Below are 24291 nucleotides of genomic sequence, written 5' to 3'. Positions count from 1 at the left end.
ATATTGGTTTCCTTGACTCAGAATGGTAGCCTGCAGCCCAGGAATTGACCTAAAAACGGCACCATTACCAACGAGAAAGAGGACCCCCCCCCCCCCCCAGTCTCTTCCTCTGCTTTCAGGCTGAAAGGATGACCTAACAGTTTCATGGGATTTTTTTCCCTATATACCCCTTTATCCCTCTCACCCAATACATTTTCCTTTTTATGAATTTGCATTTCCTTTGGTGGAGATTGCACAACGCTCCTTCCCCTAGGTGTGTGCCTAGCATGGGGTGGGGGGAGTAATTAGGTGTGAGGTAGAAGGGTAAGCAAAAGAAGTCAGGTGAGGGGTGTGAGTCACTCCACTGGACAGTTAACTTCAGAGAAGAGAAACCATGGCTTGTGTATATGTTCTCTGCCCTCAAGTCACCTGGCACAGTGGGAGGCAGATTCCAGTCCTAAGTGTGAAAAATACGATTTACAGGAAGAGTGTACCCGAGATGTGATCGCAGTGCAAGAATTGTGTTGGGACCATGGCTTACCTGAGCGACGCGGGCTCGAAAGAGCAAACTGCCCTTTGAGGCTGCCTTAAACACAACCCTGGGTGGGATAGACTCTTGGAGGCATTAGGTCCTTTGCCTCCTTCAAGAGCACGCAAATCTAAAAGTTCAAGTATTTTTTTCCTCTGGCAGTTTTCTTACTTTTTTTTTTTTTTTTTTCTGAGAGCTACATCCAGGTGTTTGATATTGGAAGATGATGCATTTGAATTTGATTTGAATATGAATTAATGGATACAATTATTTAAATATGAGTGGAATAAATGTTAAGTATATTTAGATATAATTTGAATCAGAGACTCTCCCACTTTATTTTTTTAAAGATTTTATTTATTTCTTTATCTGCGAGAGAAGGTGGCGGTGGGGAGGGTGGCGCAGGGGGAAGGGCAGAGGGAGAGGAAGAAGCAGTCTCCCCGCTGAGCAGGGAGCCAGATGTGGGGGCTCCATCCCGATCCCGGGACTCCAGGATCAAGACCTGAGCTGAAGGCAGATTCTCAACCGACTTGGCTACAAAGACGCCCCCCTGACTCCCACCTGCCCCCCAACTCTTCCACTTTAAAATGAGGAGGGACTGCCTGTCTCGCCAGGCCACTTATGGGGAGGGTGAGGCTGTTACGGTGAATTGACACCTCTAAAAACCACATGTGTTCAACACCTTGGTGGACGTTTCCACCCAATTCATTGGAGAATTATCGAGAGTAACTCTCAGTATTTCCAGTAACTCCCAGGCATTTCCACCCAGTTCACTGGAGGGTGTTGGTCACGTGTATGATTGAGGCCTACGTGCACCGGCCGGCCGTACAAACGATCTATAATTATGATGATGATACTTTTATTTTTATTTTTATTTTATTTATTTATTTTTTTAATTTTTATTTATTTATGATAGTCACACACAGAGAGAGAGAGGGGCAGAGACACAGGCAGAGGGAGAAGCAGGCTCCATGCAACGGGAGCCTGATGTGGGATTCGATCCGGGGTCTCCAGGATCACGCCCTGGGCCAAAGGCAGGCGCTAAACCGCTGCGCCACCCAGGGATCCCTGATTTTTAAAATACTAGTGTGGGGGGCGTCTGGGCGGCTCAGTCAGTGGAGCATGCGACTCTTGGTCTTGAGGTTGTGAGTTCGAGGTCCAGATGAGGTGTAGAGATTACCTAAAAATAATAAAATCCCAAAATACATAGTGTGTACCTCCCTGTTCGTGTGCCTCACGTGATTTTCACCTTTTCTTTAAAATGGGCACATGAGGTAGGTGGAGGTGTATCCATTTCCCAGGAATGGGAGCCAGGATCCCCCTTTATTTCTGTTGGAACCACACCGATCTCAAAGATCTCACTGTCTTGGGGGAACACACCGCATCTACCAGGGGCCAGATCCTCACAGGGCCACTTAACCTGCCTCTCAGCCTCAGTTTCTCACCTTGTAAAAGGAGGACCTATGGGTCTAAGCCGCTTGGGTTATGAAGATGAACACGAATGTGCTGCTTAATGGCCAAGGGAGCGTGGTGGTATCGTTGCCATGATTTTCTTTGCTTCTCTTTTTGCCTGCTGCTCTGTACAGGTGTGAAGAACTTACTGGTTTGTGTTGAGCTCATATCCTTTGGTTTCCCCTAGGCCTGCATAGTTTCTGATTGATGGCCTGCAGGTGTGGTTTGGATGGGGTGAATATTAATAGCAATGTAGATGAGGGTGGATGTACAGAGCTGAGTTTCAGATGTGGCTTTGATGCAAATGTGGCCCTGGTGTTGGGAGATGTTGGTGGGGGCGGGGGGAAGTGCTAGGTTGCCTTTTAGGGGAGTCTTGCCTCCCTTGAGTCAGTCTGACTCCTCCGTTGGCCCTCTTTAAAAGGCTGGTGGCATTTGGGCAGCAATGGGGGACCCGACCTTCCCTGTTTTTTTTTTTTTTTTTTTTTTTTTTTAAACTTCTCAGGCATTATGTGACACCTCAGAAGAGATCCAGATGAATTGGTCCCTGTTTCTGCGGTGTGGGGGGCTGGCCAGGGTGTCCTCTCTCTGCAGAGTCTAGTGATAGTGTTGTACACTTTCGATAGCTGTTGTAAACTCTGCAGTGGTTGTCCCTGATGCTGCCAGATGGCTTGGACCCCGGTGTTGCGGTGTTGGGGGGTAGACTTGCCACGAGGGATAGAGCAGTCCCTTCGTGCTTTCCCTACAGGTACGTATGTTTTAGTTTCCTAGGCCTGCCATAGCAAAACACCACAAACTGGATGGCTTCAAACAATGGGAATTGATTCTCTTGCTGTTCTGGAGCCTACCGTCCTCCTGGAGGCAGGGCTGCACCTGGAAGCCTCGAGGTGAGGATCCTTCCTCACTTCTTCTGGCTTCTGGTGGCCCCAGGCTCTCTGCCTCTTTCTTCCCTCTGTCTTTTCTCCTGTAAGGACACCAGCCATGTTGGATTAGGACCCCCCACAACCCCTTAATTCAGTATGACCTCATCTTGTATCTGCAAAGACCCTCTTTCTAAGAAATGCCACATGCACAGGTACAGGAGTTAGGACTGATGTGTCTTTGGGGTACACAAGTCCACCTGTTACAGTGCACCTACGGGGCCTGTCTCGGGATCCCCTTCTGCACATCCCTGGTTGGTCTAGTACTAGATTTTTCCCTCCTGGGTCCTGGCTCAGGAGGCCCTAGGTGTCCCTTTCACTTTTCTCAGGAACTTCAAGCTTACAACCATCTCCCCCTTCTCCTGTTACCTTCCATCTTGTCCTTCCCTGGATTCTTTCTGGTGCCATTAAAACACGCACAAGGCCCTCCCATCTTCGATCGCCCTCCACCCCTTGACTCCATTTTCCCGTTTCTCTCCTCTTTCTCCAGACTTTTCCGAAAGCATCCTGTGTGCCCACTGTCTCCTTCACCTCCCACTTCTTCCTCTGCTCCTTCCAATCTGGCTTCTGCCTTCGTCAGTCCACCGAGACACCCCTCACTGAGGTCACAAGTGACAACAGCCACATTCCCAGCAGCACTTGCTCCTATTGATCTCTCTGTTGGTGAAATAACATCTCACAGCTTCTGCGATAAAACGCTCCTGGTTTCCTTTCTCTTCTCTGGCCATGTCTCCTTGAAGGCTTTTCCTCCCCTACCTGGTCATTAAGTCAGTACTGCATTTTCTGTGGGGTCTGCCCTAGGCTCTTGTCTCCTCCCAGTCTACCCTCTCCCTAGGTGCTCTCAGCCACCCCAGGCCTCAGTTACTATCTATATGCAGACAACTTAACAGCACAGCCTAGACTTCTCTGCACTCTAGAGTGCAGAAGAATATAAATATAAAATACTTATATATTTAAGTGCCTATAAAAATATATTGTCTCGGGGCGCCTGGGTGGCTCAGTGATTGAGCATCTGCCTTTGGCTTGGGTTATGATCCTGGGGTTCTGGGATCGAGTCCCACATCAGGCTCCCCACAGGGAACCTGCTACTCCCTCTGCCTATGTCTGCCTCTCTCTGTCTCCCATGAATAAATAAAATCTTAAAATATTTTGTCTCTTTTGCTACCTCAAACTTATGTTTAAAACTGAACTTGAGATCTGTTCCTCTTCTAACCCCCCTCAATACTGCTTACCCTATCTTTTCTTTTTTTTTTTTTTTAACATTTCTATCTTTTTTTTCCTTAAGATTTTATTTATTCATGAGAGACACACACAGAGAGAGAGAGAGAGAGGCAGAGACATAGGCAGAGGAGAAGCAGGCTCCATGCAAGGAGCCTGACATGGGACTAGATCCCGGGACTCTGGGATCACGCCTTGAGCCAAAGGCAGATGCTCAACCACTGAACCATTAAGGCGTCCCTGCTTACCCTATCTTAAGAGAAATTACCATCCCAGAAATATGGGGGATGTTCTTTCTTGACAGCCTTATTACTCTTGGTCATTTCATCCAGCACTTCAACAAGAAGTTCAGTTGAGTAGCCCTCCTAAATACCCCTCTCTACCTGTGTCACCACCGTTTTGGTCCTACCTATCATCATCTGATGTCTGGACTCTTATGAGAGTCTGCTAACTAGTTGAAATCTCTTTGCCCCTGTACTCCCAGCCACCCAACTGCTGAGCCACCCAGGCGTCCCAATAAATAAAAGCTTACAAAAAAAAAAAAAAAAAAAAAAGTCTTGGTTTGTCTCTGTATTTTTCCCCCCTTTGCTCATTTGCTTTGTAACTACAATTCCACATGTGAATGAAATCAAATGGTATTTGTTTCTCTCTGACTTATTTGCTTAGCATAATACTTTCTGGTGCCATCCGTGTCATCGCAAGTGGCAGGATTTCATTCTTTTTTTATGGCTGAGTAATATTCCATTCTATGTATACATACCACGTCCTCTTTATCCATTCATCAGTCGATGCATACTTGGGGTGCTTCATGGGGTTTTGCTTTTTTATACGTTCTGACAATCCCTGTCCCTTCATTGGAAGCCAATTAATATTTAATTCTCATTTCCTATAATTTGATATGATTGGATTTACGTATAACGTTGTACTATTTTTTTCTGTCTCTTGCTTTCTTTTGGATTAAGTCATTTCTTATAATTTTAAGTTGCCTATTGATATTTTAGTTATACCTCTTTACGTTGTTTTTTTTTTTTTTTAATTGTTCTGGGAAGTACAGTGCTTTTCACCATCTTAGAATTAATATTGTATCACTTTATGCAGAATGTCAACCTTACCATTATAAGGTCCTCCTCTTAACTCAGTTAACTTCTACTTCTCAGTTTGAGCTGAGGCTCAAAGGCCACTTCTTCAGGGAATTCTTGTCTGATTTCTGAGACTGTCAAGCCCCTGTTATGTGCATCCTGAGAAGGTGGTGCTTCTCCTTGGGGGCATTTATCGCTTGTAATGTGCTCACTGTGGAATCCCCAGTACGTAGCACAGTGCTGTATACTTATTTATTTGTTGATTGAATGAAAGGGAGTCCTGAGTTGTGGTTTGAAGAAGGCAAAAGATTTCATGATAATGTACTCCAGGGGATGGGAAAGGCATTATGTAAGGCTTGGAGGCTGAAAAGATGATTTATGTGGGAAAGAATATAATAGTCAAGTAGATTAAATGAGTTAAAATATAAAAATAAAATACAGCTCTAAGTTTTTATAACCGTGGCCACCGTTTATAGAGCACTTAATATGGGCCAGGCACCGTGCTAACCTCTTTGTACATTTTATCTTACATAACCTCAAGCCTGTGAGTTATTCTTGCCTCATTTCAAACGAAGCAACTGAGGTACAGAGAGGTCAGGTACCTTGTTCCCAATCACCAGTAAGGGTTCTGCATTCAAACTCACATCTGTGTGATTTTAACGCTGAGGAAAGAAGTGAGACTGGGAGGTGGAGCTTGATTGTTCAAGGCATTTAATGCCTCTCTGAGGTAATGGTGCTTGGGTTTGGAGCCACAGTTAGGTGGAGAGAAGGCCCACAGGTATCACTGAGGGCTTGGAGGGGTAGCATTAGGTGCTTCCATTCTTTAGCCCCTTCTGGGGAAAAGAAGGAAAAAAGTAGAAGACCTTCTGAGGCTTGTGAACAGGGGAGGGCAGAGAAGAACACTCATTCGAGGAAGATTCATCAGGGCCTGTGGGCAGGATGGATTCAGGTAAAAATCTAAACAGAGGAGAGGAACCACACAAGGAGCAGTGCCTAGGGCCCACTGTGATGGCAGCCATGGGTTAGAGAGGCGACAGTTGTATTTTATTATTTTATTTTTAAAATTTTTTAAATTTTTATTTATTTATGGTAGTCACAGAGAGAGAGAGAGAGAGAGAGAGAGGCAGAGACACAGGCAGAGGGAGAAGCAGGCTCCATGCACCGGGAGCCTGACGTGGGATTCGATCCCGGGTCTCCAGGATCACGCCCTGGACCAAAGGCAGGCGCTAAACCGCTGCGCCACCCAGGGATCCCGACAGTTATATTTTAAAGGGATGAACATGAGACCTGTTTTGAGAGGAGTGTGGATAAAATTGGTTAGGGACTAGGAAAGATTATTCCCCTATTTTCTGGGTCCATTTATACCCACCACCTCTAGGTGTTACCTAAAGACCATTCACTGTATCCACGCATGGGGATTATCACAGCTCCATTTCTCAGACTGGGATCTGCAGACATCCTGAGGGGTCTCGGAAAATGCTCTTTCCAGGGAGGGCTGGGCAAGGCTAGGAAAAATCATTATCGGGCTGTTTTTTTTTTTTTTTTTTTTTTTTAATTTTGTTTGGTTAAGACCCTCGCTCACCCAGTCTGCCTGACGAGCACACAGAGGGACATTTTTCTACTTCTGTGGCATTATCATAGTCCTGGTGGACATTTCTGTCCAATTTGTTGAACAGTCAGTGAGTTAGTGTGTTAGACACGAGTGACTAGAGAGATAGGGCATGCCTGCACAGGTTCTGTGGGTTAGAGGCGAAGTCTGGAGGAGGTTACGCATGTGTGTGCTTGCATGTCTGTGTGCATCGGTGTATGTGTTTGCCTGCATTTATTATCTGCTCTTGCAACAGTCATTGGAAATTGTCCCAATTGACCGACTGATCTACCTACCTACCAACCTGTCTTCCTTCCTTTCTAAGATTTTATGATTACCTCCTTTCCTAACTTTCTAAGATTTTATGATTTATTCATTTGTTAATTTAGAGAGCGTGAGAGGAGGAGGGGTAGAGGGGGGGAGAGAGAGAAAATCTCAGGCAGACTCCTTGCTGAGCATGGAGCCCGACGTGGGGCTCGACATCACGACCCCAAGATCATGACCTGAGCTGAAACCAAGGGTCAGTTGGTTGTTCAACTAACTGAGCCACCCAGGCGCCTCTTTTATGTATTTTTGCCTTGAGTGAGAAAGAGCTTAACCAGCTTCCAGGCGAGCATCAAAATGTTTCTACTTTCCGGTGAAACATTTTATTGAAATTAAAAGATTGCTTTGAAAGTGATCCAAAAAATAAGATTATCCTATGAAGTTCAAGGTAAATGTGTGAGATTTATGGATGTATTTGGAGTTCACCCAAGGCCCTGAAGATCCAGTTTTGGTGTCGCTGTGGAATACAGAAATGCAGAGTGAACCTGGCCTTCTGTATGAACATGGAACAATTTCTAGGATTCTGAATGTATGTAGGTGCCTGTCTCCTGAACATTGCTTTAAGGCTTATTATTTTAGTAGAAACCAATGATAAAGAGGGGTGAGAGTCCTCCTTTCTCCATGTCGAGGTTCCCTTGGGACAATTCTGTTGAAATCCATATGCACCCAGGTCTGGTGTGCCGCTGCCCAGGGCCACCAGGCAAGGACTGTGAATTTACCTTCGCAAATAGGCATAGTAGCTGCTGAAGGTTCTTTTGTAAGAATCATGGACTATGGGCCGCAGAGCAAGCCTAAATCTCAATAAGAACCATAGTTAGGATTTTGGTGGTGATCCTCTTATTTAGAGAGATCTTTGAAGAGGTTCAAGTCTAGTGCAAGAGGAGGCTATTTGTGTCCTATACAGATTCTGGCTTGGGGATTTTAGAGTCATGCCATTCCAAAATCTGGACTCTCGCCCTTCTATTTTTTTTTTTTTTTTTTTTTTTTGCCTGATTAGATTTGGTAGATTTGGCAAAGGCCTTCAGAGCAAAGTGTCATAAAAGTGTGTTAAGTCCATATAACACACATTACGTTTGTCTGCCTCTCTTATTGCTGCCTAATGCCATTAAGTATCCACATCCTAGCCTGTTTCCCCCAAGTTGGGGTCTACAGACAGACATCCTCAGGCCAGAGAGAATATTTTCCCTTTAAAAGGGGTCTGTGGGCGCATTAGCAGAGTTTGAGAAATGAAGGTTAAACGAAAGCGAAACACCCTGGAACCTGAATCTTACTTTTAACTCGTTTTTTTGAAATTCTTGCCATTGACTTTCACCCTTTTCAGAAACTTTTGGAAATAAACCACCAGGGTACATATTTTGGTTATGATGCTTTGGGCTTTTACTCTCTTTGCCTTCGTTCTCTAGGAAGCTGACCTCCTAAAGTTCTGTATCAGTAAACCTCAAATAAAAGTGACTTCCAAGCTTCTGTTTTGGCTGTTGGCTTCCTGATATAATTGACTACGTGGTGGCCTTGATGTTTTTATTCATTGTGGGTCTGTGAAATGCCGAAGGAGTGAAAGAGAAAACTTTCATACGCTGGTTTCCTTCCAGGATATGTGTGTGTGTGTGTGTGTGTGTGTGTGTGTGTGTGTGTGTGTGTGTAGCTTTGTATTTGTGCCTCTGCATTGTGGCAGAGAATTCTGACCCGTCTTTTTTTGGACACACAGCTTCCTCCTGATGGTGAGTGCAGCATTGATGCTGGGCTTGGAAGCCCTGGTTTTCTAGAAAGCCACAAACTCCAGATCTTTTGTCACTGGTTCTCAGTGTGTGGTCCCTAGAGCTGCATACTTGGTAGGTTGTTAGAAATTCACATTTTCAGGCTCCACCCCAGACTTAACTGGATTAGAAATTCTGGGGGTGGGGCCCAGGAAGCTGCATTTTAACAAACCCTCCAGGGGATTCTGATGCATGCAGACACGTTAAGAACCCCCTCCTAAGGCCAGGGTCTTTTTAGTTTCTGAAATGGACTCTTTGTACACCTGAGTGCTTACTGGAGCTTCAGGTTATCACTTTGCTGTATCAGAAACAAGACAAAAACCATAGCAGCAGTACTAATTGCTGGCTGTCTTCACATAGTGTGGTGGTTAGAGACCGGAGGTTCTTTGGAGTTCTTTACCGACGGTGTGATCTTGGGCTAGTTAACCTCTCCGCTTTATTTCCTCAACGGGCATGTGGAGACAGTCGTGGGAGCTCTCTGGCAGTGGAGGAAACTGAAGGACAGCTTCAGTTCCAAAGGCCCCTGAGAGCCACTCTTCCAAGCAGCCGGAGGTTCACATCTGGACGGTCTGATTGCAGACCCTGGACTCTTCGCCCACTGCTCTCTCTCTCCCTCTTGCATGTATTTCCATGTAGTCCTCCTCCAGCATTGCCACCACCTGTAGCCTAGTGTCCCAGCCCTAAAGGCAGGGCAGGCGGGTGTGTGTGTGTGTGTGTGTGTGTGTGTGTGTAGACTGCTGGACCTGCACTTTCTTCCATCGTGTTTTGCCGCAGCAGCGGGTACAGGGCTCTTGCTGACGTTTCACGATGTGAATGAAACTCAGTGCTTCTTAAACCCAAAACCCACAAAGGGGACCTGAGTCCCCTTTGCAGAATCAGGCCTCTGAGGGGTAGGAGCAGCCCTCCTCTGTCTTTGGTCCCCGGGGGAGCCTTGTGGAAATCTCTGGGGGCAGCGTAGGCTGTTGCTGTGGTTGGGGTGCCACGATCCCTTCGCGGGCAGGGCCAGGTGTGCTGGCTGTACTCTGCGGACAGCTGGGCTCAAGCGGAAGATGCATCCCCCCGGGCGGTCAAATGTGCCACTGGACTATCTGAATCTTGTTCTTTTCCCCTTTCTATTCCAGGTGGGCATCTGTTTACATAGGATCTCAAAGGTTTTGTTTTCTTTTTGCAGGATTTTAATAACACATTGATGTACACTGAGTTTCTGAGCAGTATAACTTGTGTGTTCGTGTATTTGGAGATTTCGTTTTAGTTTGAAACTTTACTAAGAGTTTTCACCATTTCAGAAGAATTGTATTGTGCAGTTCTGGCCGTTGGAACTGGCAATAGAACACACATGATGCCTCCATTTGTAGGCACTTCATTGTGGTGATTCTAGGAACAAACACAACAGTTCTTCATGTCTCCAAGGGTCTCCCTTCTCAAAGTTTAAAGCGCCCCTGAATTACCTGGGAATTTGTAGCTGCAGATTGTGATTGGGGGATTTGTGATGGAGATTTTGCTTGCTTGCTTGTTTGCTTTTTGATTGATTGACTGATTGATAGAGATTTTGCATTTTTCACAAATCCTCGGTTATTACACACTGTTGCTGGCTGCTGGCCAATGGAATGAGCTTTGAGTAAGTGAAGGTCTAGTGTTGTATGCTTGAGCATATTCAAGCGCCTATGTCGTTATGACTTACTTTAGAAAAAAATTTTAGAGGGAGGGTATTATATTGACTTAAAATATTTTTAAGTATTGGTATCGGAAAATTACTGTTGATGAATTTCATTTCAGACTCAGGGAAAGTTATTATAAAATATTTTATTTTCAGGGTGGTTCATTGAGTTTGACCGGGTGAGAGCCACTGCTGCTCTGGGTGATTAGGAGGATCTGTCATAAATACAGATGGGATTACAGACCCCAAAGTCAGGGGAGAGTGATTCAGAATATGCTTATGTTAATTGTTCAAAGCAGGTTATCATTCACTTTTCCTTCCTTCCTTCCTTCCTTCCTTCCTTCCTTCCTTCCTTCCTTCCTTCCTTCCTTCCTTCCTTCCTCTCTCTTTCTTTTCTTTTCTTTTCTTTCTTTTCTTTCTTTTTTCTTTCTTTCCCCCTCTCTCTCTCCTTCCTCCCTCCCTCCCTCCCTCCCTTCCTTCCTTCCTTCCTTCCTTCCTTCCTTCCTTCCTTCCTTCCTTTTTTTCAAGTAGGCTCCATGCCTAACATGGGGCATGAATTCAGGACCCTGAGATCAAGAGTCACACGCTCTACTGACAGCCAGCCAGGTGCCCCACACTTATTTATTCTTTCAACAAATATTTATTGAATACCTGATGTGTGCTCTCTGTGCTTGGCATGCATCAGTGAACAAAATAAAGATCCTTGGTGTCATGGGCCTTACCTTCCGGTGGGGGAAACAGACAGTACACATTGTAAGTAAATTATAGGGCATTTTAGGTGTTAAGTGCTACAGATTATTGGAAGGTTAGGAATGCTGGAGGCGAAGAGAACGGAGTGAGCAGTTCCACTTTTAAATAGCATCCTCAGATTTCTCATTGAGAATATGAACTTTGAGCAAAGTCTTCAGGTGCTTATATAGTTGGCTGTGGATACCAAGGGAAAAGCCATCCAGGCTGAGGGAACAGATAGGACAAAGACCCCGAGACTTGGGACCATCCAGCAGGCATGCTTGATTGAGGAACTGCAAGGAGACCAGTGTGGCTGGAGTAGGGTCAGCTAAGGCAAGTGTGGTTAGGGATGAGGTCAGAAAGGTAAGAGGGGCCAGATCATCACACAGGAACTTGTAGGGCATCATAAGGCCTTTGCTTTTACCCTGAGTTGGGGAGTTAATGCAGGTTTTGAGCAGGAGTAACATGATCTTGCTTAAGTTTTAAGAAGCTCCCTGTGACTGCTGTGTTGAAAGTAGCTTTCAGGGGGTGTTTGGGGGGGGCACCCATAGAAGCAAGAAAGCCAGGTAGGAGCCATCGCGGTATCCGAGCATGAGATGACTGGGAGGCTGCATTGGTGGTGGTGAGAAGAGGGTCGGATTCTGGATGTATTTTCGTGCAATTTAGAATGCGAGATAAAAAGTTCTCACAACTCAGGGCTTCCTTCCAGCAGTACCTGTGTGGATCTTAGTGTGTGAGGAAAACCCGATGTGGTCGACAGACAAGGAACCGCGTGGTTCCAGGTTCCTTTACTTCCAAGGAGTGTGTCTGAATGCATGTGTGCATATGTCTGCAGGGCGTATCTTTCCAGACTATTGGTTCACAGTCAAATACGTGGAGCCTTGGAGTACCTTTGGAGTAGAAAGTGCAGCAGCACGAAATGGAACTAACTGCTCCTGAGAGCCTCACACATTTCCTCTTGATTAAGCCAGAGCGTATTTTTAGTAAAACATATGTTGTTACTCAATTAATGTTTCTTGTAATACTCTGATGGTAAATCACAAGATAAAAATTCAATTTTCTCATCCCATTCCCCTTCTGATCCCATTTATCCCCTTTCTTTCTTAGACTCCCAAGACTACAGACATTTTGTTAGCATACTCGCTTTATTTAAGTTGATTGACACCTTTCTGGCTTAAAATATATGCATTATGTAGTTTTGCCCTAGATGTTCAAGTAATTATTTGAAAATGTGGGAGCAGTTTGAGATGTGTTGAGATGTGTATGTAACTCATTTTCTGTGCGGGTCACAATTTCAATGACCTTCATGCCTGGAGGAGACTCGATTATCATAGAGCTAAACTTCCTGTAGCGGGGTCTTTTGAAAGCTTGCCAAAACCGTGGCTTGCCAAGATGTTAGGTAGAGTACACACACAATTAAGTAAAGTTACATGGCACGTCTCCAGGAGACCTCGGCTCTCAGCCAGGCCGACCTTTCAGGTGCTTATATGTCATAAACTATTTTGTCCTAAGGCTTCCTACTTAATCACAGCAGTGATTTTGATCAGTTGGTTTTCTTTTTTTCTTCATTTTACGCTTGAAGCAATTACTTACGAAGATGAAATATGCATTCTCATTCTTGTGCTATGGCTAGCATTACCCCAACGGTTACTTAGACCTTTTCTTGGCTTACAGTGAGGAGGAACAGGAGGCAGCTTTATTTACTCAAACCTTTCCCTTTTATTCTTTTAAGCCTATATTCTAGGAACTCCGATATAGTTCCGTAGCTCAATGATTTGGGCAGAGCAAGGTCGTCGTCGTCGTCATTGTCGTCTTCTTTTTCTTTTTTAAAGCCTTGGACTATTTCTGATGTGTTGTGACCTTGGGGAGAAAAGTTTTCCTATATCTATTCAGTAGGAGATGTTTTTAAGGAGTTCTGTATTTATAGACCACATTTTCATATGGCATTTGTACTTCAGTAGCATGGAGTCATGGAAATTTCTCTTTCTAGTCTTGGCTTGAGAAGACAGCATTTCAGTGTTGGCTCTGTCCAGTTACTGTGTTCGCTTAGTGTGAGCCTCATTCTTCTCGTCTGTAAATGAGCTACATGGTACATGCTTACCATTTACCTTAGAATTTGGTTAAAGATCAAGTGAGCCAAGATGCATGAAAGGATTTTGCAAGCCCTAATCTTCCCTTCAGATGCTGCTGGTCATGGTATTATGGTTATCACAAAGCTTATGCCTATTATGAACTCTTCATTTCTATCTTTAACTTGCTATAGGGTCTTAGATAAGTGGAATGTGCCATTTTTCTTGAACATAAATAAATCAGGGATGTGCATAGGGTCTGGCAAGGTAGGGAGAGCCCAACTATGGGGCCTTTGGAAGCAATTCTAGTATACACATTTCTATGACTTTGTTGCTGCGTGTGTGTGTGTGTGTGTGGGGGGGGGATTTTTGCTCATTTTTTCTTTTCCCAACGTATTAGTTAAAATTTTTAAATTTATAGAATAATCAAGAAAATGGTATAATGAATGCCCGCCCACATTACCCCGAGTTAACCGTTGTTAATATTTTGCCACGTTTATTTTATCTCTCTCTGTACCTTTGTGTATTGGTTTTCAATCTTCAATTTCTGCTCTCTCTTTGATGTACATTCAATAGTTTTTTTTTTTTTTTAAGATTTTATTTATTTATTCATGAGAGACACAGAGAGGCAGAGACATAGATGGAGAAGCAGGCTCGTGGCAGGGAGCCCAATGCAGGACTCGATCCCCAGACCCGGGATCACGCCCTGAACCAAAGGCAGACGTTCAACTGCTGAGCCACCCAGGCGTCCCTCAACGGTTTTCTTTTACACAGTCACTACTCAGGCTGCAGTATGCTGGGTAAAGTTGGAGCTTTTATGTCCTTCTGATTAATTGATACCTTTTCTTGAACAGGATGAACTTACTGCTGTGAATGTAAAGCAAGGCTTCAACAATCAGCCAGCCTTTACTGGAGATGAACATGGCTCAGCCAGAAATATTGTAATTAACCCATCAAAGGTAATGCAAATTGTCTATTTTCCTAAAACTTCTGAAAAAGTGTGTGTGACACCCTGAATAGTTAATGTCGATAAATTAGTGTTATTTAAATCACCATTCATACTCAGAATTTCCCAGAATATCTGATATAAGGTCCTGCCCTAGGACCCAAGTAGGGCTCATGCATTGCATTTGGTTGTCATGTCTCTTTGGTCTATTGTAATCCAGTGCAGTACTGCTCTCCACCTTCTCTCGTGTTGTTTTTTTTGTTTTTTTGTTTTTTTTTTTTTTTTTGGAGGAAAGGGGCTTTCGGAGCTGCTGTCCAGATAATTTGTCTTATATTCTAGTCCTACATCTAGATTTGTATGATTGTTTTTTCATGACAAGATTCAGGTTAAATATTTTTGGCAAGATGCCTACATTGCACATCAGAAGACACGCAGTGCCAGTTTGCCCTACTACTGGTTATACTAAGGTGGTCATTGAAGGTGGTGTCTGCTGTTACTTCACGTTGTAAAAGTAGTTATCTTTTCCTTGTAGTAGTCTCTGGAGGGTGATACCTTGAGACCAAATGAATATGCTATTCTTCAGTACAATTTTATCTTGTGATTGTATCATCAGTTGATAATGCTTGCTGAATGAGTTATTTTACTGGTGGTTGCAAAATGCTGGTTTTCCAGTTGTCTTTTTCTTATACGTTTGTTAGTTGGCATTATTTTATAAAAGGACACCCCATTTTACAATTCGTATTTTTAATCATTTTACTGTTTTAAGTAGGCTCCACACCCAATGTGGGGCTTGAACTCCCCATTCTGAGATTAAGAGTTGCATGCTTTGCTGACTGAGCCAGCCAGGTACCCCAGATACTTCCGTTTTTCTTTTTTTAAAAGTAATCTCCTCATTTTACATGGGGCTTGAACTCATGACCTCTGGGATCAAGAGTTGGATGCTCCACCCACTGAGCCAGGCACATGCCCTGACATCCCACTGGATGAAGTATCACTTTGAACTCCAGGACTCTTTAAAATTTGATGTCTCATCTTTTTGATGATTAAGTTGTCTCTCACTTGGCCAGGGGGTGCCTTTAACCTGTTTCTTGGGTGCTTTTGACTTCCCCATCATTCTTTGAGCACTTCCTCACCTTTGATGCAGTAACATGTGCCAGATACGTGTTCTTTCTGTGCCCCAGCCCAGATCCGGATGCTTGGCATGATTGTTGCTACTAGAGTATCCTAACTCCTAGGTCTTTTCAGTGGACAGAGATGGGAAACACCATAGATATCTGTTTCTTCTTTTGTCTTCTCTCCTTTTTCTTTTTTCTTTCCTTGCATCCATCTACCAGTTCTTACCCAGTACCACAGGGTTTTTCCTTTTTCCTGTTCCATCTTTGTATCTCCTTTCTCCCAAAGTGAGAACCCTGGCTTTTAGTAAATTCAGTATATTTATTTATTTACTCTGTTTTACAATGCATGTAAGAAAGTTCCAGGGTAAACTAAACTATTCTGATGCTACTCTGACAACAAAATTACTATGTAAAATTTATAATTTTCCTATTATACTTTTGGTCCTTAGACTAATTTTCATTAAGGATATATAGTCAGAATGTTGTGTCAAAAAATTTCTTGAATTAAATTCTTTTTCTGGGTGGTTATTTTAGTAACATATATAGGAAGAGTCATTTGTTTTCTGTTTGTATTCTTTTAAGGTTTGATTTTTCTCATCCTTTTTGAATTTTTATTTTCTGAATATTGAAATACTTTTATTAAATTGAAAGCATTATACATGTGAATGAAATCAAACATACCAATAAACTTACTTCCCCTTCACCAGAGAGATAACCACTGTTAAAGTTTTGTGTATTCTTTAAGATCTGTGTGTGCGCACGTACACATAAACACATATGTACTTTTCAATTTGCTAATTAACTGAAATATGTAAACAACGTGAAAGAAAACAGAAGCATTTTCTACAGATAGTCCCATCAACCAAACACAATATTTTTAGTTTTGTCTTTTTCCAGTCTTCATATACTTTTTAATATCACAACCACAATTATATATAGATTATATGTATATATAAAATATATATATTATATATATGTGTGTGTATCTATCTATCTATATATATGTTTTTGAGATTTCATCTATTTATTCATGAGAGTCAGAGACACAGGCAGAGGGAGAAGCAGGCTTTTCGCAGGGAGCCCAACATGGGACTTGATCCCAGGACCCCAGGATCATGCCTTGAGCCAAAGGCAGATGCTTAACCAACTGAGGCACCCAGGTGCTCCCAGCTTTTGTTCTTTTGGAAAAGTTTCCAGAAGCATATTTACTTGAGTTAGAAGGTGTATTAGTCTGTTCGGGCCTCCATAACAGAATACCACAAACTGGGTGGCTTAAACAACAGAAATTTGATTTTCTGAGAAAAAAATTATTTTTTCATAGTTGAGGAGGCCAGGATCAAGGTGGTCCAGGATCAAGGTGTCAACAGGTCTGGTTTCTTCTGAGGCCTCTCTCCTTGTCTTACACAAGGCTGTTCTCTCACTATGTCCTCACATGGTCTTTTCTGTGTGTGCTAGTTAGTATTAGGTATTTCTTCCTATAAGGACACCAGTCCATTGGATTAAGCCCCACCCTTATGACTTCATTTGACCATAACCTCTTTAAAGGCCTTATCTCCAAATACAATCACATTGAGGATTAGGGCTTCAACAACTATTTTGGATCCATTTTGGAGGACCACGATTTACCGTAAGAAAGTATGAATGCTGTGTGTTTCTTGATAAAAACTGCCAAATTGTTCTGTTGTATCAAGTTTTATTTCAATTTTAATAACTGAATAAATGGAAATAAGACCCATTACAGCTTCTGCTATCAACCCTTCCTGTGAGATTTACTCAAGGATTCAAACCTTCTGAAGGGAATTTGAGCTTATAAATATGGAATACATGAACTGTAGTGTAGTCCCTAAACTTTTTTTTCATTTTCTTATAAAATGAATTACTTTCAAGATGGCTTTGGAGGGATGGAAACAAGTTTTAAATTACACTTTCTTTCTCCTACCTTGTCTGAGGGGGTGCAAATTGGTACAAAGCTTATGGAGGGCAATTTAACAATGCTGATTAAAATTACAGAATCGTACAATCTCAATTCTGACAATTTATCTGAAATCTGTAGCTGTACATGTATGAGATAACAAATAGGAAAGGCTATTCATTTTAAAGTGATTTGTAATAGCAAAAGTTTTGGGAAAATACTCCAAACGTACGTTAGCAGGGGCTTGATTAAATACAATGTGTACATCCACGCTGTATATTATTTTGTTAAAGTGAATGAGAAGTTCCCCATACACAGATGTGGAAGGGTCTCAGATATTTATTAAATGTACGTAAAGAGGTATTCATGTAAAAAAGAGAAAATAATGTATTCGCGTTTGTTCATGTGTATTTTTCTGAAGAAACACTGGAAAGACATAAAAAACTAACCACTGTGATTACTTGCAAGTAGGCATTGGGACTTGGGAATGATGCTCCTTCTTTAGGATTGGAATAGTGTGAATATAAAATTAAGCGCATGGTAACGTTTAGATTTTTAAAATTTTTCTTTCTCTTGAGGGAATTTTAACTTAGTTTATATAGTCTGCAGTGGTTCACAAGGTTGGTTAGGATGTAAAACGCACATATAGTCACATATTCCGTTGTTATTAAATACATAAATTATAATTGTAGAACAGATTGGCTAGTTTTTTTTAAAAAAATTTATGCTTTTATTTATTATGATTAAAACCCTTATACAGAATTGCAAATAAAGGGACTTTTTAAATTTAAAGAACCAGTGTAAGTAGGGGTTTTAAATTCTTGATATAAGACCAAATACTGATTGAGAAATTTAAGCAATTTGCATCTGTTGGCAGCTTGTTCCTAAACAACTGGTTTTGCTAAATTTTTGCATTTAATTTGTTTCCTGTTTAAACATTCAGCGCACAATTGCATAAAAAAATACCATGAAGTTTGTTTAAAAAAATTTCAAATCTTTTTTCTAATTAATTTTTTATTACCATATTATATTAACACAACAAAAGAGACCTTTTTATTGTCCATAAATCATAAGGGTCAAGGAATGCCAATTCAGATTAAGAGAAACATGTACCAGCTTTTCACCTTGGTAGATAAACTTGACTAATTGTTTACAACTGTGTTCCAACCTACATACTAATTGTTTATTGACTCATGAGCATTAACTAAGGTAGTGATTCTTATTTTGCTTCACCAAGGTAGGTATTTTATTTTAATCATGGTTGCCACTGTCTGCTAACCTCATTTGTTGCTTGTATCATATTATTAAAGAATTCCCAGGGGATTCTTGGAAATTCTAACAAGTTTCCTGTGGATTCACTTAATTTTTAGGTATTTATCCCTTTCCTTCTCATGCCTTTCTTTCTCTTTTGTCCTCTTTTAGTTTGGGTAATGCAAAAATGCCACAGTCTCATTCACAGGAACTCCCTTTGCTACTTTCTTCCATTCAGAGCAGGTAACACTAGCTTTCTCTTGAAACATTTGTACTCTTGAAATTGGCAGCCTGGTCAAAAATGGTGAATTCTTAATTTAATCTAACCCTTTGTAATTTTCCATTTAAATAAAATTTCCTGGACTTTTTTTTTTTTTTTTTTGAGAAGCACTGAACGTAAACGCAAAGTTTTCCTGTTCAAAAATATATGCTATTAAGATGAAACCAGAAAAAGAATGATTACTGTGTGACTACTAGACTTTTTGCTCTTGCATGCAACACGTCTCAGGAAACACACTGTCTCCAAATGTGTGTGTAGTCTGAAAAAGAAGTACGCATTGAAGATTAAAGCAGAACCCATTCTCTTGAAATTTATTCAGGATGTAATTAATTTCATCTTACCAGAGATTTTCAAAGGCTCTTCTTTTTTCCTTGAACCACTTGTTAACAAAGGTGCTGTGGGAGTTTTTGCATTATGTCAGTATAAGTAAATCACAACTCTTGACTTCAAGGACTTAAATTGCCATTTTATTTTCTGATGGGCTGTTTGAAGATATGCTCCTAAAACAAAAATAAAATACTACTATACATTACTAACACACTTACTGTCTTCAAACTTTTTCTTTCGTTTCCACAGATTGGAGCTTATTTCAGCAGCATATTAGCTGAGAAGCTAAAGCTTAACACTTTCCAGGACACCGGAAAGAAGAAACCACAAGTTAATGCTAAAGATAATTATTGGCTGGTTACTGCTCGATCCCAGAGTGCAATTCATAGTTGGTTCTCTGACTTAGCAGGAAATAAACCACTTGCTATTTTGGCAAAAAAGGTATTATTTCTTACAATGTTTAATTGTGATCTTCTAGAAATCAAGATGTTTGAGATGATGTTCAGGTATATATTTCTTTCCCCCTGTTCTTTCCAAAACTCAAAAGTTTCAATGACAGGTACACTGTACCAGGTGTGTGCTGCACGTAACACTGTTTCTCCCTTTATTTTGATGGCATGTGGTGCCTAGCACATCTTGACCGAAACAGTCCACACAGGATGTAGTTTATATGGATTTTAGGTAGACAAGTTTTTAAAATCGAGAATAGGCAATAAGACTTCATTTATTTCCATTATATTTTCGGTTTCCTTAGGCCAGGATGTCCAAAATGTGTTATTCAGAAATTCTTGCTTTGATGTTACCTCCATGTCTTGTAAAGTACCAATCCAAGTGCTTAAAAGCGAAGTCTCCTTCTTAACAAGTAGGATAGTGATTCTGTGTGTGCTTGAAAAACTTCTTTGAAAAAGTTTTAGAATAGAATGGGCAGGTTTATTTATAGCTTCCAGTGATCTCTGGCTTCTTGCACACCTTTGATATCATCCCACATGTCTTTTTCATCTGGCCTGAAACCCTTTAGTCTTAAGGGTGACCATCTTCTGTTCTTGATAGTAAGTGTTCCTAACTGGTGTGGTGTAGGCCTGGCTTAAAGGAGAGCTCTTTTTGGTATTTGCTTGTTTGTTTTCGAAAGCAACTCTGAAAATAGCCTGTAGCTCCCATTGGCTTTCTTTTGCCCTAGTGCCACCATAGCAGCCTGTTGCCTTTCATAGATTTTTGTGATTAAAGGCAACTGAAATCCTCAAAAAGGACAACAATCAGCGTAATTGCTCTGTACTCTGTCTCAACACATGCTGAACCGTGTAGGATTTCTTTCCCAATAATGAACATTTACCATGTCGGCCCATGATGATCTATCTGTAGGTTGTATCTGAAGGCCCCGTAAGTCAAAGGGCATCCTTTGATATTTGATGACTTTCTTCCAATAGTTCATACCCTCCATGTTGGTCGGTACCTTCATTTCCCTTAGAGCCAGGCTGATGTCTTTCTTTTTAGGTTTTCCTTTTTTTAATAAGCTTTCAGAATCCCTTTTTTGGATATTTTCTAAAAGCGAATACTGGTGAGGAAATGATGCCTTTGCTTTAGTGGTATAGTGGTCGCTTATCTTTTAGGAGGGAGATAAATCACAGTCTAGTGTATTAACTGTTGTTCTTCTCTGTATTAGGAGCTGCTTCTGGCCAGGTCAGGTGTTCCTCAGGTAAACCCTGACATTAATTCTATGCAAAGTTTTCTCCTCTCCTCTCCTCTCCCCTCCCCTCCCCTCCCCTCCCTTCCCCTCCCCTTCTTTCCTTCTCTTACCATTGACTATACTTCGAAGTAGTTATTTCTTGGGCATTTGACAAGTCCCTCCCTTCACTTCTCCCCTCCTCAGCATATCATATTCTTGATACGGCAAAAGCTCTTTCATAGTTGGGTTAAAAGATTGCATTCTCTGCATGTTCTTTGTGTTAGAAAGTTCAAATACTTCTTTAATTTCTGGTATCTACCTGTGAGGTGGCTTATTGCAAATGGCCTTAATTTTCCTGCTGAGATCTTGAGTCCTCTTTCAGCTCTGTTCTAGACTTCAGAATAGTTTCCTGGTTGGGATAGGTCAAGTTTCTGGGCCTGGTTTTCCGTTATTGTACAACTCCACAGCACTCCCAAGTATTTAGCCTGTAAAGGGCCTTTTAACTCAATCACGGTCATAGGTAGATTTGGAAAAATAGACTCATAGTCTCCAGGGATATCCTTCTGGCTCTTGAACAGTTGACTAGGTATGACATGTCCGCTTCAGGTGACATTGATTACTGTGGTCTATGGAATTTCCTTTTGCCTCCACTTCTGCTTGGTGAACAGAGAGCGTCGACAGTGACACTCATGGAAGGGAAAGGCGCTACAAGGTGATAACAGCCGTTTTGTGGCTGAAAAACCATCACATGCTAGGTGGTGGTTTCCTTCTAAGTTTTCTTTTACTACTTAGATGCAGCTCTATCTTGATGTAGATATGAAACAGCTGTGCAGTGATTGCCTAGGTTCAGTTACAAGGTGAAGTCAGGTGGTTTCTGTGCTGACACTGGAATCCATGTGTAAGGAAGTCATACTGCAGTCACTATAAACAGGATTTCCTTCCTTAGTTGGTCCACACTGCATATTTGACAATTCTGTCAATATGTTGTCTTCTTTCTTATTTAAATAGCCTTCTTCACCTATGTTCTTCTGAATTTTAAATCCCTTGATTTGAACCAACCATTTCTTCAGTGGTTCTGCCAGTAAGGGCAGTGAGCTGGAGGTAGGCCTTAGCTTGTTAATGGTAGGACCTGTGGCTCAGTTTTATTTGCTACTTCATCTAACCATTTCACTTATTCGAATTTTTATTTTCTTCCTGTCAATTGCCGTTCGGAGGAAAATCGAAGGAAAATCCTTTGGGCATCTATTAAAGATGCTATTAGTAAAGTTTCTTTGGAGATGTTACATTTACTTTTTTTTTTTTTTGTTCTTGCCTAGTTTTTTAGGCCTTGGTCTTGTAATCTTGTGGTACATCTGAATGAGAGGCAACCTGTGACCTTGACAACTAAAATTTAACTCTCTCATACTCTATATGTTCTGGTGAAACACAGCAACATGGGTCTTGCACTGAATATATAAGCCTGTGCTTTTCTTGTCCCTGGCTGCAGCGATAGTCTGTGCTATCTCTGTGCAACCCAGAGTCTTGTGCTCCGTGAAAGTTGTGCCTTATAAGCAAAATTTTCAGGAAATTTTCTTGTTAAAATCTATCACTGTGGTCTGGAGAGAGGAAGCCTTATAGCTTTGGCCTATGGGACTTTCATCGCCCCTTTAGGTGTGTTTGTGCAGAGCAGCTGCCTCTGTCCTGGGGGCTGTGTTTAGAGTCAGCACCCTAAGCAGGATCCATATGTGACCAAAAGTCTATTAAATTGCCCATGAAACACAGCGTATGGACAGCTGCATCTCCATGTCCAACCAGGCAGCCTTTCCTTCAGTGTTGGGGCAGCTTGAATGTTTCTTGGGCAAGAACCAAGTGAAATAGCTTGTTTTTAAAGAGCTGTGTACAAAAAATACTTCTCTTTGAATTCTAGGGTCACACTTTGGTGTGAACAAATTCGCAGTATATGAATGGTACAAAATATCCATTGCCTAAAGGAGAATTTGACTAAGAAAAATGCCATGCTGTAACAATCAGCTGGTTTGAAGCCTTGATATCCAAAATCAGGCTAGAGTTTGGGGGCACAGGGAGCAGAGCTCTTGATACCATGATTATGTGGTGTCCAGATCTGGATCTTCTTAGGAGAAGGTCAGGTCCATGGCTTGAAACACCCTTGGCTGGCATCCAGCAATCCTTGGAATTGATAAGAAAATGAAAATGGTTCCAGTTTTAATACATGTAATTCTTTTACTTTACCCTTCTAACCACCCATTGGCTTGGGCAGGGTTGGGTTGGTATTATTAGTACATTTATAAATGAGGGGTCTGGGAGTTCTGGGTTTTAGCCAGATAGGCTGGGGGCCAGGGATGGAGCACAGAGGTGGTCATCCCTGGTGCAGTGGGCATGCTGCTTACTGCTCCCATCCTGTACATCATGGCCAGTGTACTTTGCCCGCTGTTTTACTCTACATTCATAAGTTGAGTAGATTATATATATAGATGACTGGCCTGTCCCTAGGCTATTTATGAGGAATCCTACAAGAGTGGGTTAACTCTTTCAGACATTCATTGGTACATTGGGATACTAATTTGCTAAATAGTAGACCTTTGTGGTCTGGAAGAAATAATGAACTACCTCAAGTGCCTGCTTTCAACCACTGAATTAATTAACCAGCTATTTCTAGCTCAGTGTTTATTAGGCAGATTCACTGAGCCATCATTTTAGCCTCTATTTTAAATTTTGGGCTAAAGACACTCCAGAAGCTTTCTAGAAATTGTTATGATGAATGTTACAGCCAGAAAGCTTTATCCAAAAAAAGTGTTCTTTGATAAAATGTGGAGTGGGGACAGTTTTTCACTTGATCCATCCCTCCCAATTTTGAGATAAACTCCTTGGAAGTACTGTCATGAAATTTTCTCCCCTATTTTGTAGATACGATGAGTAGCTCTCAGCATCTGAGACTTTGAAAGTAATTTGTTTTCATAAATAAGAAAGCAAGACTGAGAAAACTGTTGCCAGCAAGCTAAATATAGTTTTGAATCTTTTAATGAGAATTTCTTAAAAGTTTTTAAGCTGGAGATACTGTCTGAAAATCCATCCATGATATACTCTCTTAAAGGCAGCAAGGCTTAGTGTCTTTATTTGCTTTCCCATTCTCCCCTCGTGACCTCATGATGAAAATTGCCTATGATTTTATAAATTTGTTATTTCTTTTTAGGTTCCAATCCTTAGTAAAAAAGAAGATGTTTTTGCATATTTAGCTAAATATTCAGTGCCAATGGTTCGAGCAACGTGGCTGATCAAGATGACCTGTGCCTATTATTCTGCTATTTCTGAAGCTAAAATTAAGAAACGTCAGGCAACTGATCCTAATTTGGGTAAGTGAGACGGTATGATACATCATCGATTCTACAGGTAATTGTTGCCCGCGTACTCTATCCGTAGCCCAGTGAGGTAAGTGCTGAGAAGGTCCCTGGGGAGGCTGAGCGACACTCGTGGTGCACGGATGGATCCTTGTGCACCCAGGTGC

At 41.8% G+C, this 24291-nt stretch overlaps 1 protein-coding gene across 7 annotated transcripts in view; it reads left to right on the top strand.

The window, feature by feature from the left end:
* The window catches only part of MED12L (mediator complex subunit 12L), a 323177-nt gene that overhangs the window by 15873 nt on the left and 283013 nt on the right, over positions 1-24291 (top strand). For all 7 annotated transcript variants that reach the window (XR_012014723.1, XM_072792271.1, XM_072792270.1 and 4 more), the window contains exons 2-4: positions 14150-14254; positions 19376-19567; positions 23980-24139. Coding sequence is in view for 6 of the 7 variants with exons in the window: in XM_072792271.1 (XP_072648372.1) it covers positions 14150-14254; positions 19376-19567; positions 23980-24139 (457 nt within the window). In the remaining variant the exon portion in view is untranslated. The remainder of the gene's footprint in view (positions 1-14149; positions 14255-19375; positions 19568-23979; positions 24140-24291) is intronic.

Source organism: Canis lupus, chromosome 22 (assembly GCF_048164855.1).
Source record: "Canis lupus baileyi chromosome 22, mCanLup2.hap1, whole genome shotgun sequence".
Lineage (NCBI taxonomy): Eukaryota > Metazoa > Chordata > Mammalia > Carnivora > Canidae > Canis > Canis lupus.
Note: the sequence above shows the minus strand (reverse complement) of the source record. Positions and strands in the feature narration are given on the sequence as shown.